The 16463-nt window shown below is 45.1% G+C and overlaps 1 protein-coding gene across 3 annotated transcripts; it reads left to right on the forward strand.

The window, feature by feature from the left end:
* Positions 1 to 12188: 12188 nt before the first annotated feature.
* Positions 12189 to 16186, forward strand: PTAFR (platelet activating factor receptor). Of its 3 annotated transcripts, none has more exons than XM_040338038.1 (3): positions 12189 to 12553; positions 14421 to 15397; positions 15856 to 16186. In XM_040338038.1, the coding sequence occupies exons 2-3, from the start codon at positions 14425 to 14427 to the stop codon at positions 15906 to 15908; spliced, it is 1026 nt and encodes a 341-aa protein (XP_040193972.1). In that variant the 5' UTR covers positions 12189 to 12553; positions 14421 to 14424; the 3' UTR covers positions 15909 to 16186. The 3 variants fall into 3 exon arrangements, with proteins under 3 accessions (XP_040193972.1, XP_040193973.1, XP_040193971.1); XM_040338039.1 differs by having other exon boundaries at positions 15859 to 16186; XM_040338037.1 differs by having other exon boundaries at positions 12195 to 12553; positions 14421 to 16186.
* The last annotated feature ends 277 nt before the right edge of the window (positions 16187 to 16463 follow it).

Raw genomic sequence — 16463 nt, forward strand, 5'->3', positions numbered from 1 at the left:
ATATTCACTCCAGCAAGTGGTGCAAAGTGAGCGTATGGGATAAAGGCTCTGTAATGTGAGTAGGTGGTTTGCAAGTGAAATGTTGTCTTTTTTGCATTAATAAAATATGGCAGGATAAGGGTGAACAACCAAGAGGCGCTCCGATAAACATCTTTATTTTACATAGGACATATTGGGCCATATTCTCAGTAGAGTTACAACGGAGTATCTCAGGAAACTCAGTCGTATCTCTCTTTTTTGACCCGCGTATCTATGCGAGTGATTCCTAGAATCATTTTCGCATAGATGCGCTGAAGATCCGACATGTGTAAGTCACTTACACTGTCGGATCTTAAATGTAATTCGCCGCCGGCCGCTAGGTGGCGTTTACGTTCAGGTCTCATTTGTTTATGCAAATGAGCCTGATACGCCGATTCCTGAACGAAATTGCGTTGCGTAACCATCGCTTGCGTAAGCGTAAGGTTATCCCTGCTATATGAGGGGTAACCTTACGCCAGTCCCACGTATGCCATGTTAAGTATGGCGTCGGGTCCGCATCGTCTTTTCCCGTCGGGTACGTCGTTCTTGAATACGACTTTACGTCAATGACGCACACGTCGGCGTCATTGACGTTTTCCGCCGAGAACTGGAGCATGCGCACTGGGCTATTTTTAGCCCGGCGCATGCGCAGTTCGATCAGGACGGGGGTGCGCTTAATTTAAATATAAGCCGCCCCCTTTGAAATACGCGGGGATACGCCGGGCCTTTTACACTACGCCTCCGCAAACTACGGAGCAAGTGCTTGAGGAATACGGCACTTGCTCCATTAAGTTGCGGCGGCGGCGTAGTGTAAATAGCTTACGCGAGGCCGCCGCAGATTATTGGAGAATCTGGCCCATTGGCCTTAACTCATCAAATAGCACCCCCAATATTTAGTTTCCCCACATCCCTGCCACCCTATTCATCTGTTGTACGTAGTCTAATTAGTAAGATTAGTTGAAACGTTCACAGGCTTAGCCTTCTCTCCATTCCCATGTTACAGTATTTAGGCTTGTAAATTCAGGCCTAGAGCCGGTTCACACTGGGGCGACCTGGGATCCGACTTCAAGACGCCCCAAGTTGTACGGTCCAGAAAATTAATGAAAGTGAATGGGAGCTGTCTTAATGTACACTACTGAGGTCGCTCCGACTTCAGAAAAGGTTCCTGTACTACTTCAATCTGACTTCTAGGCGACCTGTACCCATTGATTTCAATGGAAGTCGCCTCCAAGTCGGATCCCCGTTCACAGTAAGGCAACTTTACAGGAAGTCGCCCCAGTGTGAACCTGTTCTAAGGCAAGCTCCTCCCGCCCACAGGGGAACTCCACGCCAAATTTTTAATAAAAAACCGGCATGGGTTCCCCTCTAGGAGCATACCAGGCCCTTAGGTCTGGTATGGACTTCAAGAGGAACCCCCCTACGCCGAAAAAACGGCATGGGGGTTCCCCCAAATCCCTACCAGACCCTTATCCGAGCACGCAGCCCGGCCGGTCAGGAAAGGGGGTGGGGACGGGCGAGAGCCCCCCCTCCTGAGCCGTACCAGGCGGCATGCCCTCAACATGGGGGGGTGCTTTGGGGCAGGGGGGCGCCCTGTGGCCCCCCCACCCCAAAGCACCTTGTCCCCATGTTGATGGGGACAAGGGCCTCTTCCCAACAACCCTGGTCGTTGGTTGTCGGGGTCTACGGGCGGGGGGGGCTTATCCGAATCTGGGAGCCCCCTTTAATAAGGGGGCCCCCAGATCCCGGCCCCCACCCTATGTGAATGAGTATGAGGTACAACGTACCCCTACCCATTCACCTGGTGGTAGAAAAATGTAAATAAAAAAATACACTACACAGGTTTTTAAAGTAGTTTATTAGGCAGCTTCGGGGGTCTTCTTCCGACTTTGGGCGTCTTCTGCTGGGCACCACTGATGTCTTCTTTCAGCTCTTTTACCAGCGGTGGCCCGGTCTTCTCCCTTCTTCCGACTTCGGGGGGTTTTCCAACTTCTCCGCTCTCTTCTCCCGCTCTCCGGTTCCTTTTCTCTTCTGCCGCCCAGGAGCATGCTGGGACTGTGACGTCATAAGAGGCCTATATAAATCGCTGCGCACCGCACACCGGCCATTACAGCGGAAGGGAGCGTTGAGTCAACATCGAAGAGGAGAAGAAGGCGACGCAGAAGACCGGGCCCCCCGCTGGTGAAAGAGCTAAAAGAAGACAGTGGGGGTGCCCGGCAGAAGAGTGGGAGAAGAGAGCGGAGAAGTCGAAAGACCCCCCGAAGTCGGTGGTGCCTGGCAGAAGACCCCCCGGAGCTGACTAATAAACTACTTTAAAAACCTGTGTAGTGTTTTTTTTATTTACATTTTTCTACCACCAGGTGAATGGGTAGGGGTACGTTGTACCCCATACTCATTCACATAATAGGGTGGGGGGGCGGGATCTGGGGCCCCCTTTTTAAAGGGGGCTCCCAGATTCCGATAATCCCCCCCGCCCGCAGACCCCGACAACCAACGGCCAGGGTTGTTGGGAGGAGGCCCTTGTCCCCATCAACATGGGGACAAGGTGCTTTGGGGTGTTGAGGGCATGCCGCCTGGTACGGCTCAGGAGGGGGGCTGCTCGCCCGTCCCCACCCCCTTTCCTGACCGGCCGGGCTGCGTGTTCAGATAAGGGTCTAGTATGGATTTGGGGGGAACCCCACGCCGTTTTTTTGGCGTAGGGGGATCCCCTTGAAGTCCATACCAGACCTAGAGGGGGAACCCATGCCGTTTTTTTATTTAAATTTTGGCGTGGAGTTCCCCCCTCCTGGAGGTGACCTTAAGTCCTGTTGTGGTCGCATTGTGATTCATACTCAAGTCGTGTTGAAGTTGCCTCACAAAGTCGTGCTGAAAGTCGTATTGCCCTTGTGTGAACCGACTCTAAGGCCCCGTACACACGACCGGATCTGTCCGCTGAAACTGGTCCGACGGACCAGTTTCAGCAGACATGTTCGGTTGTGTGAAGGCCCGACCGGACAATTGTTCGGCGGATCGGACAGTTTCCAGCGGACAAAAATTTCTTAGCATGCCAAGAAATCTGTCCGCTGGAAACCTGTCCGTCGGACATGTTCGGTCGTCTGTACAGACTCGCCGGACACGTCCGATCGGCCGCGATCCCTCGCATGCGTCGTACTGATTTGACGCATGCGTGGAAGCTTTGAACTTCCAGGGCCGCCCACGTCGCCGCGTCATTGTCTCGGCCACGTCCCCGCGTATTGTTTACGCGTGGATTTCTGTCTGATGGTGTGTACAACCATCAGACAGAAATCTCCGGGCGGACATGTCCGCTGAAAACGGTCCGGCGGACCGTTTTCAGCGGACTGTCCGTCCGTGTGTACGAGGCCTAATAAGAGTACTGGTAAGTAACAGATTCTTACAAACAAAATCAGATTGCCACACTTGTGTTAATGTCTAAACAGGATTTGTGCCTGTTTTGCAGAACAAGGAAGTGGCATTGCTCAATAGCTCAAAAAACAACACCCTAACAAGTATGATCATAAAGATACAGAGAGAGCGTGTTCAGGGGATAAAATATAAACGTAAAAATGTACAGCATGAGAGCGATATTGTCATAATATCACTGGGCTATATCATTGCTTTACTAGAAAAGGTCTGACTCAACAACATTAACTCATGACCTAGCTTGGAAAACACCAATATGTATCACTTATGTTTCAAATCCTCAAATGCGGCACAGTCTTATTTGTTCACAGTTCTTGACATTTTTCAATCTTACCTTGCCCTTTTGTTAGCATTTCATGATCTCTATTAAAAAAAGGAAGCACAAAATAAATAACCAGGAATGAGACACAAAAATACATACAGTATTTCACAAAATGAGTAAACCCTTCACATTTTTATAAATATTTTATTATATCGTTTCATGTGACAACACTGAATTAATTACACTTTGCTACAATGTAAAGTAGTGAGTGTACAGCTTATATAACCGTGTAAATTTGAATGTCTCCATTTGGACATTTTCACATAGGGGGTGTACTCACGTTTGTTGCCAGCAGTTTGGACATTAATGGCTGTGACTTAAGTTATTTTGAAGGGACAGCAAATTTAGGAGAAGGAGCTTTTGCCATTTGAAATAGATTTTTTTGTAAGTTGTCTCTACCTACTGTAGGCACTCCAGTCAAAAATTTAAACAAGCATGCCACCAAACAGGTTGATGGTGTTCTTAATTTTGGAGATTTTATTGACAGACAACTGGACTCTCTACTTAGGTCCCGGTCAACTGGAATAATTCTGTTGGTGCTACCTTTGGTTGGTGAAACCATATAATGATCGGTCACATTCCTTGAAGAGGCCCCCTCTATTAAAACAAACTTGTGTTTCCAGAAGTTTTTGGAAATAATGTCTGGAGTCCTGAATCTCAGCTTTGATGATCTCTCACAAGCATCTCAACTTTTGTCTCTTATAGGGGTGCTCTCTGTTTAAATACATAGGGCATTATTTTACATAGTTAGTCAGGTTGAAAAAATACACAAGTTCAAGCATTAAAATAAACTAAAAAATATCGTACAATCCCATATACCCAATTCTCTACCCAGAGGAAGGGGAAAAACCCCAGCAGAGCATGCTCCAATTTGCTACAGCAGAGGAAAAAAATTCCTTCCTGATCCCCAGGCAATCGGATTTTCCCTGAATCAACTTTACCTATAAATGTTAGTACCCAGTTATATTACGTACATTTAGGAAAGTATTCCGGCCTTTCTTAAAGCAATCTACTGAGCTGGCCAAAACCACCTCTGGAGGGAGTCTATTCCACATTTTCACAGCTCTTACTGTGAAGAAACCTTTCCGTATTTGGAAATGAAATCTCTTTTCCTCAAGACGTAAAGAGTGCCCCCTTGTCCTCTGTGTTGACCGTAAAGGTAATAACTCAACATCAAGTTCACTATATGGACCCCTTATATATTTGTACATGTTGATCATATCCCCCCTTAATCTCCTCTTCTTCAGTTCCTCTAATCTTTCCTCATAGCTGAGCTCCTCCATGCCTCTTATCAGTTTGGTTGCCCTTCTCTGCACTTTCTCCAGTTCCCCCAATATACTTTTTGAGAACTGGTGCCCAAAACTGAACTGCATATTCCAGATGAGGTCTAAGGCCCCGTACACACGACCGAACATGTCTGCTGAAACTGGTCCGCGGACCAGTTTCAGCAGACATGTTCGGTCGTGTGTAGGCCCGAGCGGACAGGATCGTTTGCTCGTCTGTATGCGGCCTTACTAATGATTTGAACAGGGGCAAAATTATATCTCTCTCTGGAGTCCATATCTCTCGTAATACAAGAAAGGACTTTGCTCGCTTTGGAAATCGCAGCTTGGCATTGCATGCCAATTATTGAGCTTATGATCTACCAAAACCCACAGAATCTTCTCCACTATGGATCCCCCCAGTTGTACTCCCACTAGTATTATGTATGATGCGTGCATATTCTTGGCCCCCAAGTGCATAACTTTACATTTATCAACATTAAACCTCATCTGCCACATAGTCGCCCAATTAGACAGTGCATTGAGGTCGGCGTGTAAATTGTAGACATCCTGTACGGACGTTATTCCACTGCATAGCTTGGTGTCATCTGCAAAGACAGAAATTTTACTTTTGATCCCAGACCTAATATCATTTATAAAGATATTAAAAAATAAGGGTCCCAGCACTGAACCTTGGGGTACACCACTGATAACCTTAGACCATTCAGAGTAGGAATCATTAACCACTACTCTCTGAATTCTGTCTTTTAGACAGTTTTCTATCCATTTACAAACTGATATTTCCACGCCTGTAGACTTTACCTTACACATAAGCCGTGTGCAAGTCATTTGACTAAGTGCCTGGGACATTGAGGATATGCACAAATAATATCTGATTCACTTGCCCTATAAGGGAATGCACCTCTTCAGACCTGTTCTTGACAATGTCAATACCAATGTTACTGTAGTGTCTCAGTCCTCTTTTATCTCTCCCTTGGAGTTAGGGATTCTGTAATTTGGGCAAGGCACCAAGCTGGGGATTGTCTCTTTCCTCCACCCTGGAAGGACTTCCCTATGGGATGGATACTCTTGTCTAGTCCTTAGTCTGACTTTTCAAGAAAAGACAGTTTCTGAGTCACTGGGGATTAATCTAGTGGTTAATCTTTGATAATTAAATATTTGATAACTCCCCCTGCAACAGACCAGGTGATCTACTCTCTGCGCTAAATAGCGTTGACTGTGTAATTTGTAATGACACTGGGGTAGATTCAGGTAGATGGGCGCATCCTTATTCCGGCGTAGCGTATATCTCATATGCCTGCGTAATCGTTCGAGGTTATCATAGTATTCAGCAGGCATTTTCGCGTAACTTTGCGCCAGCGTACCAGAAATTTGAAGGCGCAAGTGTAAGTGGGTGTGCCCTTATGCAAATGATGGGCTGAACGTTGAGCAGTGGATTACGCCCGGCGTATCCTCGACGGAGCATGCGCAGTCCCGTGGATGTCTGATCGCTTCCCTGTGCGCATGTGCACAACTACGCCCGTCCTACTTCCTGGGATACGCTGGCCCACCTGCTTAAGCAGAGCGCATAAATACACCCAGACATGCGCCTGTTCTGCGCAACATTACATCCGGCTTTTTTCACCCCCCTGAGCAAGGTAATTTTGCAAACAACTTGACATGGCAACTCCTCAGAAGGAGAAAAAGAGGAAACGCAACTTGAATGCAGCGGAGATGGAGGTCATGTTGGCGGCACTGACCAAATATGACGCCGCCTTGTATGGTGCCCAGCGCAAAAACACGAGCACGTCACAGAGGAGGACAATTTATGAGGCTATCACCCTGGATATCAATGCCATTGGCAATGAAGAGCGGAGTTGGGATGATATCCAAAAAAAACTTAACAACATGTGGCGTCGGGTCCGGGACAAATTGGTCCTTATTAGAAAATATGCCAGGGGCACGGGAGGAGGACCAGCCTGCCCACTGCGGTTAACACCGGAGGAGGAGATAGTTGCACAGTGTTTGTCGCAGGAGCAGGTGGAGGGCTTCCCAGGATACGACTCCACTGTTGGGGACTTGTGGACAGGTAAGTGTGTTTTATCTCCTATTTGGTGTGTAGCATGGGAGGGGGTAGAAGGGAACATGTGACAAGTGTGTGGCTCTACCAACATGTGTTTTTTTGTGTCATCCACAGATGTTGAGGATGAAGCTGGGCCGTCGTCGGCTGCAGGGCGACCCACAACATCATGTGGTCCAGTCGGCCCCCATGGAAATCCTGGGCATGTTGGTGGAGGAGAGCGCCCATAGAACATCTATGGAGATTGTTTTGGAGGAGTCCATTGACCTCCACCATGAGGACTCAATATATCTTGAGGAGGATTCCACCATCCCTGAACTCCCCACCACCTCCCCGACCATCACGTCAACCCCCTCCAGGGCAAGCCCCTCCCCGTCTTCTCCATCAGCACGGGCCCCAGCCTCTCCTCCCAGGAAGGCTCTTTAAGACGAGGGGTGTACCCGGAGGCCTCCAAGAAGGGCTGCAGGAGGAGCAGGGCCGTCAGACCCGCCATATTGGGGCTATGGTGGGAGACTTGCGGCGGGTGGCGGACAGCCTGGCCTCCTCTGCCAAGTCACAGGCTGCATGCGCAGTGTCAGTGCAGCAGGCCCTCACCCTGCATGCGGAGCTGGGAACCAAAAATACTGCAAGCCTGCAGGAAGTCAGGCGATGGTCACCTGCATGGTGGAGCAGCAGGCTACCACAGCAGTGCTCACAGCAGAGGTGAGCAGGTTGGCAGGGGCTGTAGAGGCCAACACTGCTGCTGTGCGTGAGGAGGGGAGACAAACACGGCGGCACCAGCACCAGAACACCACCCGGCAGCTTCGGATGCTGGCGCAGACCAATTCTGTGCTCACCCGCCTGGCCAACGCAATGAAGGGCAGGCAGGCACCACCTGCCAGGAGTGAGCAAGTAGGGGATGATGCTCCTCCCCCCCACCCCAGGCTCCATCACACCAACTGAGGAGCCATAGCCGGGGGACCCGTGGCACCAGCCTGGGCAAAAGAAAAAGAAGATGAATTTTTTTTTGGCCCCAACTCTGCTTTTTTTTGTGTTTTTAATTTTTTGGCTCTGAATATGAGCTTCTTTTTGTTTATATTTATGCTCTGAATATGAGCTTCTATTTGTTTATATTTATGCTCTGAATATGAGCTTCTTTTTGTATATTTATGCTCTGAATATGAGCTTCTTTTTGTTTATATTTATGCTCTGAATATGAGCTTCTTTTTGTATATTTATGCTCTGAATATGAGCTTCTTTTTGTATATTTATGCTCTGAATATGAGCTTCTTTTTGTTTATGTTTATGCTCTGAATATGAGCTTCTTTTTGTATATTTATGCTCTGAATATGAGCTTCTTTTTGTTTATATTTATGCTCTGAATATGAGCTTCTTTTTGTATATTTATGCTCTGAATATGAGCTGGATTATTTTTGATTTTCATGCTCAAAGTTTGTTTGTTCTTGTTTATTTTGTAGTCCCTACACACGGTGAGGAGTGTAAACTACAGTGTGACTGGTGTGTGAATGGGGGGTGTCACTCCTGCTGGCAAAGGGGTGTCACTCTCTGCCGTGTGAAAGGTGTATGAATGTACAGCGACATAATTGGAGCCTTGGCGTGGCGTTGCTGCTCCCAAGTACCGTGCGGTGTACTTTGGTCTAATCCAATTTGATGTGGATGTGGGGTGTGTGTGCTAGGGACCACAGTGGTGTGCATGCGTGCATTCTACTTCTGACATGATGAATGTGTGTGTTTAACGTGCAAAGAGGCGTTCCACGAGACAACTCCTGACTGCTCTTCCCTCAGTAGACCGGGTAGAGTTGGTTAGGGGGGATTGCGTGGGTCGGGGGTCAGGTCATCACGTATGTCAATCTGCAGGCCCCTTCTCATGGCGAAGTTGTGCAGAATACAACATGCACCGATGATCTGGCACACAAAGTTTGGGGAATACAACAGGGTCCCCCCAGACTTATCCAGGCATCGGAAACGGGACTTCAGGAGGCCAAAGGTGCGTTCCACCACTGCACTGGTACGTATGTGTGCTTCATTGTATCTTTCCTCTCCTGGGGTTTGGGGATTCCGGAATGGAGTCATGAGATGGGGTCCAAGTGCATATGCCGCGTCACCTGGAAGGGAAAAGACAAGTTGATGTTAGTCTTGCATGTGCCCCTCGTGATGTCTGCATCCTGGGGGGAGGGGGCAGTCATGCTTGACACCCATGTCACTCACCAACCAGCTGTCCCTGTACACGTTCTGTTCAAATTCTGTTGGGATGCTGCTCTGACGGTATATGAAGCCGTCGTGGCAGGACCCTGGGTGTTTGGCACGGACGTGCCATATGAGGCATTGGGCATCGGCTATCACCTGTACGTTGATGGAATGCCAATGCTTCTGATTGCAGTATATGTGCTCTGTGTCACGGGGGGGCCGTAGTGCCACATGTGTGCAATCAACGGCCCCCACAGTGCGTGGGAATCTGGCAATTTGATAGAAATCTGTCATTGCCTTCTGCCGCAGATGCTCCTGGGTGGGTTTGATGATGTGGTGGGACATGCGTCTGAGGATTGCGAGGACAACCTGGTGCAGACATCTGCTCATGGAGGATTGTGACATCCCAGCCACCACTCCACTCGTACGCTGAAACTAGCCACTTGCCAGGAAATGGAGTGTTGCCAGTACCTTGACCAGTGGCTCCACTGCATGTGCACGATGTGTCTTGCTGGTGATGTCATCATGCAGGATTGTGGCTATTTCCTGGATGGCTTCAGGGCTGAATCTGAAGATGCGAAACACCTCCGAATCCCCTATGCCAAAGACGTTAATGCACGTTCGGTATATCCTCTCCTGTGCCCTCCTACGAGTCGGTCCACTCAGTAGTATTGCTAGAGTCATGGCTGCCCCTAGCATGTTGGCACACAGATGTGTTGTCCTGCAAGTGTGGGTGCTCAGCTCGTCCGTATTGGTGCTGCTGTAGCTGCTCTCTAGCTGACCTGTGTCCGTCTGGTGCTAAGTTGCCCCTGCTTTTATGAGGAACAAGTTTGCGCTGGCCGTACAACTTGTGCGCAGACTGCGGATGACACGCGCATGTTTGAATCAGCGGATCTCCCTCATTTGCATAGGAAAACAAATGGGAGCGCAAGATGCGCACAGCGTAAAAATGCACATAAAATGCGCCGGCAGAGAAAAGTTACGTCGGTCGGAAGATGCCTAATTTCAGTCGTATTTCTTTTTGTGGGTACGGCGCAGCGTTACGGCGGCGCAATTTTTGACTTACGCGGCGCATATCAAGATACGTCGGCGCAAGTCCTACCTGAATCTACCCCACTGTCTTTCCTAGAGATAAGATATTGTCTTTTGGATCCCCTGCTCTAATAACCCCCACTTTGATCAGTGAGATTTCTGCTTGTGAGTGCCTCACTCTCCCTCCTTGTAAGGAAGTATCCATCGCTGGACAGTCATGTACTCTATTTTTTTTTTTTTTTACAACATTAGCTTTTGATTACCTTTTCAGGTAATGTGCTGTTTCACCTGATGTTCTGTGATGGTTAGTTAGTGCTCCACTTCCTTGATTGAGGTCCATCACTTCTTCAGGTTGCAGTGTTTCCCCTTAGTGGCAATTATCTGTCATGGTTTAGAGCTGGAAAGGTAATCCTTGGTGCCCACCCCTTGGCAATGTCAATTTCCATAATTTGTTGGCCCTTGTTCATCCAACCTTTGTTCAGAAGTTGAATCCTTTAGGTACTCTTTTTAATATAATTCCCACATCTGTTGGATCTCTTACTGGCTATTGCCCACCCATCAATTGGGATGCTTTTGGATGTCCAGATTTTTTAAGAATTTTTTAAATTCCTGTGTCCTTCAGTACATGCTAAAGAAAAAATATTTTTATACTTACTTAAAGGGATTGTAAAGGCACAATTTTCTTTCCTAAATCGCTTCCTTTACATTAGTGCAATCCTCCTTCACTTACCTCAACCTTCGATTTTGTTTTTAAATGTCCTTATTTCTTCTGGGAAATCCTCACTTCCTGTTTTTCTGTCTGTAACTCCACACAGTAATGCAAGGCTTTCTCCCTGGTGTGAAGTGTCATGCTCGCCCCCTCCCTTGGACTACAGGAGAGTCAGGACGCCCACTAACACACAGCTCCTTTCTCTATCTGCAACGTAGAGCGCGTCCTGACTCTCCTGTAGTCCAAGGGAGGGGGCGAGCATGACACTCCACACCAGGGAGAAAGCCTCACATTACTGTGTGGAGTTACAGACAGAAGAACAGGAAGTGAGGATTTCTCAGAAGAAATAAGGACATTTAAAAGCAAAATCAAAGGATGAGGTAAGTGAAGGAGGACTGCACTAGGGTAAAGGAAGCTATTTAGGAGAAAAAAAAAATTGTACCTTTACAACCCCTTTAATCCATCATTCTGTCCTGTCCTCTGTGTTATTGGCTCTTGTACCGCTTGCTCACAAAACTGAGGCAGGATGCAAGGTTATATGGGGGCTGGCTTAACATTTTTTGTCAGTGTCCTAACCTCCAGTAGGTGGCAGTATAACCAGACTGTTTAACGATTACCAATATTCTTGTGTCTCTCAAACTGAGATAAAAAAAAAGTAATTTTTGGCAAGTACAAAAATCTTATTTGTTTGCAGCAATAAAGCTGTGTGGTAAAGTTGAATATATGTGTGTAAAGTGTACTAATATATAATCTGATAGCAGCAGACTGCACTGTAAAATAAAAAGGAAAAAATGTATATGTGCATAACTATACTGGGTTATATTGGATTTACATCACATGTTTACAAAATTGCATATTCTTTTTTTTACGAAAAAAAAATCATCAACTCTGCAGACCCCCCAAACACAGGAAAGGAGAGCTAGTTTAATTTTTTTTATTGAAATGCAAAAAGTCCTTGTAACATTTTCTGCACCCCATTACCAGTTGTCATGCTGAATTTACTACAAATAAATGTCCAGTAATAAACAGATGGAAACAAAAACATAAAATGAACTATCACCATTTGTAAATTCTGAGGCTTGGTGCTCCCTTCTCTAACCAGGTTTGGCCAGGCACTGGTACAATAAATGTCATAGCAATTATACAGCCTTATCTATGATACGATCTGGAGCCATAAAAGTACATTTTTTTCATTATCACAAACGGTCTATACTGTGTAATAGATCATTTCAGCTATAGGGCTTGGCTGCACAATGACTCGGAAACTTGTGCAGTATGACGAGACTGAACTCTCAATCACTGTTACAAAAACCCAGCTTTATGAAATACTTCTTACATCTTACCACTTCTCCTTTTTTATCTATAGGTGCCGGGGGTTTCCTGTTACTCCCCAGAACATTTACTCTGCAATCAGTGTATATCGACATATTTCAGCAAAAGGAGCATCTTTGCAATAACCAATATCTATAACGAAGTGAGAAGACCAAACCACAGGAGGCACAACTCATTTTGTCTTTGGTTAGAAGGTAATCTCTTTATTTATTTCTGTATACAGCCGCTAATATTGCAGAATTTATAGTCAATTTCACATTGTTTAAGAATACAAGAGCTCAGAAATGTTCATACAGAATTACAATTTACATCTTTATTGTAGCAATATTTATACCTAGGTTTTGTTGATTCTTCAACTGATCAACAGCATTATCAGCCAAGCCCTTCTATAGCTGCGGTAACCCCTCTATTTGTATGTATTGTTTCTTGTAGGTAGCTCTCCTATTGATTCCATATAACTAATATCTGCAATAATTTGGCTCATTATGTCTACTAGCAGGCCTCCTTTTTATACCCAAGCATAAAATACCTTCAGATTAGCCACTGCAGTTCTTCACAGATTGAAGCCCAACTGAATGTACCCTGGGGGGGTTGATTTACTAAAACTGGCGAGTGCTAAATCTGGTGCAGCTGTGCATGATAGCCAATCAGCTTCTAACTTCAGCGTGTTCAATTATTCTTTGACCAAAAAAAAAAAAAAATCTGGAAGCTGATTGGATTTTATGCAGAGCTGCACCAGATTTTCACACTTCAAGAGGAAGTAAACCCTGCAAGACAAAGGCATAATGAGCTAGTATGTATAGCATACTAGTTAATAATGAATTACTTACCCGAGAACGAAGCGTCCACAATGCAGCTTCTTAAAGGGGATGTATATATACGTCCTTTTGCCTGCCAGTGCCATGCTGCAGACGTATATCTGCGTGCAGTGGGCGGCAAGCGGTTAAAGGGTTAACTCCACTTTTATGGGACTAAAAATAACAAATAAAAAAATAATAATATAGGATATAGAATTGCGACAAAAGTTATATTGTAATTGAATGTTATTAAAAATGATCTTTCCTTTTCAATCTGCGGCTCTGTAATTTTCTGCAAAGTGTAATGCAATATGACTACCTGTACAGAACGTCCCCCAGATACATAATTTCCTGCTTGTGTGATTGGCTCACTGATTTTCCCAGAAGTCTGCACTAAGATTAAAGTCAGATTTTTGGCATCCCCTGCAACAAAAATCAAATTTTTGGCAAGATACTCCCAATAAGAAATAATGTCTAAAGGGATGCAGATCTAGCAGCTTTCCTCATTAGAGCCCTGATTCTGCAGCAGCTGGTTGATAAATTATAATTATGAAACCACTCCCATTAGACTCAATCAGTACAGAGGAACAAACAGAAGGTAGGAATCTGCAATAAAGTTTGTTAAAACCACTGCAATGTAAATAGATCACCTAGGTGGGAATGTTTTTTCTCAACAAAGGTGAAGTTACGCTGTAAAATAATTAACATTACATACTTGTATACACTAATGCAAAAGATAGAACTTGGTCAATTTCTTACTGGTTTTTAAGCTTTCCTTGGCACTATGTTTGTTGTAAAACATACTGAATCTCAAACTAGTTCATTTTAGGGCAGGGGGTCTCAAACTGGCGGCCCTCCAGCTGTTTGCGAAACTACAAGTCACATCATGCTTCTGCCGGTGGGAGTCATGCTTGTAACTGTCAGCCTTGTAATGCCTCATGGGACTTGTAGTTTCGCAACAGCTGGAGGGCAACCAGTTTAAGACCCCTGGTAGGGTAACTCTGTTGTCACTGGTCTTGCAATCTCTCCCCAGATTTAGCATTAAAGAATTAACTTTAACTGCATCTATTTTCCCATAAATATGAACACATCAGATAAAACTAGATAAAGAGGAAGGAGACTTTGCAGAGAAGATTGAGCTGAACTGTGTAAATTTAAAACAAGAAAACTGTCATACCCATTGCTATGTTTTTGGAAAAGTAGAAAAAAAAATGACCAATCAGCGTATTTCTTATCTACAGATCACTTTTTTTTTATGTTTCAGAAAAATGTCTCTGGAAGGTAATACCAGCATAGAAGACCCATGTAACGTGGATTCTGAATTTAGATACAAATTCTTTACAGTGACTTACAGCATTATTTTTGTCTTTGGCTTTATTGCTAACAGCTATGTATTGTGGGTCTTCGCAGAGGTTTATCCTGCTAAAAGGCTGAGTGACATCAAAATTTTTATGATCAATCTTACTGTGGCCGACCTGTTATTCATAGTGACTTTGCCCCTGTGGATTGTTTACTATAATTATGGAGGCAACTGGGTAATGCCACATTTTCTCTGCAATGTGGCAGGCTGTTTCTTCTTCATCAATACATATTGCTCAGTAGCCTTGTTAGCAGTCATCAGTTACAACAGATTTCAGGCTGTAACAAATCCTGTGGAAGTAGCACAATCAACAGCCAGGAAAAAAGGACTGTGCATCTCTGCTTTTGTTTGGATACTTGTATTTGGAAGTTCTTTGTTCTTTCTTGTTACCCCTGGCACCAACCAGGTAAAGGCTAATGATGGGCTTAACTACACCCGCTGCTTTGAAGGATACAACCCTGAAAACAGAGGTCCCGTGGCTGTCATCCACTTCATTCTAATTGCCGCTTTCTTTGTTGTGTTCCTCGTCATATTGATTTGTAATGTGGTGATTTTTAGGACCTTGACCACCCAGTCAGTGGCAGCCAAACAGAGCATAGAAATGAAACGTCGTGCTCTGTATATGGTAGTCACAGTTCTTGGAGTTTTTGTGATATGTTTTGTTCCGCACCACATTGTGCATGGACCCTGGACTCTCACAGTGCTGAGACTGTGGCACGAGAATGACTGTGGCTTTCGACAGGTTCTGAATGATGCACATCAAATCACATTGTGCCTTATGAGTACCAACTGTGTGCTGGACCCTATTATCTATTGCTTTCTCACCAAGAAGTTTCGGAAACACCTCTCTCAACGCATCCAGACTATGACAAGAAGAAGTCGTAAGTTCTCAAGAAATACTACTGACACTAACTTAGAAGGCACATTACCACTCAAAGAAAGGCACACTAGCACATGTGACCTTTAGTATGAGGAAGCATTAATAAAGGATTTTCTTAATAGTTGAGCTGAAAAAACATAATACGTCTGGCTTAATATTTGCCCAGGGACATTTGGTATATATGGGTTGGCTGTCAACAAATTAACCCACAGAAAAAAATGTTTTCTGTATTTTTTAGCTGAGCTGCAACAATTGTAATATATGCAAAACGAAAACATTATCATGCTAATTTAGGTTCTACAGTGCCTAAAAGTTGCATTATCAGTATTGTTTTTCAGAGAAAATCCATTTTTAGCGTAGTGACTAGAATAAATATATATCTATTTTCGTATTAAAAATGGTGTATCTTGTTATACTGCAGTGACCCTTCTGTATAGCATTTTTTCTTTGTGTCTTCAGCAGATCAACCACAAGCAATTGAAGAAATGCAAAAATGCAGTATAGATTCCTGAATAATTTATGAGAAGAAGCCATGACATCAGCCTATGTGTTAAATTTATATTTATACTTAACATTCAATAGGTGTGACCCTGTATGTTACAGGTCAGCTCCAAATAGAACTTTTAATTCAGTTTTGGTTGAACCACCAACAAGTTTCTTATATCTCTCAAAGGGTAGGCCGTAACATTAGTGTCATGGTATCAAGCCTTGTATACACGCACGGTTTTCTCGACCAGAAACAGCAAGACAACTGCTGGCAGAGCTTTCTTGACGAGTAAACCATGCGTGTGTACGAGGCTTTGAGGTTTCTCGTCAAGAAAACTGCCCAGAATCTAGACGAGAAAAATAGAGAACCTGTTCTCTATTTTGTCGTCGTGATTCTCTGCATTGTTTTCCTGACGAGAAACCCGAGCTTGTGTATACTTACCTGCCTCCATGGAAACCCGTGCATGCTCAAAATTACTTTGACGCATGTGCGGTAGCTTCCAAGGCATAGGTAGGGTGAAGCAAGATGGCGGCGATGGCATCGAATGTGATGAACACATGCTCGTCGTAGTCGATGACGT

This window comes from Rana temporaria, chromosome 2 (assembly GCF_905171775.1).
Source record: "Rana temporaria chromosome 2, aRanTem1.1, whole genome shotgun sequence".
NCBI lineage: Eukaryota > Metazoa > Chordata > Amphibia > Anura > Ranidae > Rana > Rana temporaria.

What these genes read in the sequence shown, in the direction of transcription:
- PTAFR (XM_040338037.1), top strand. Translation starts at nt 14,425, where the DNA reads ATGTCTCTGGAAGGTAATACCAGCATAGAAGACCCATGTAACGTGGAT.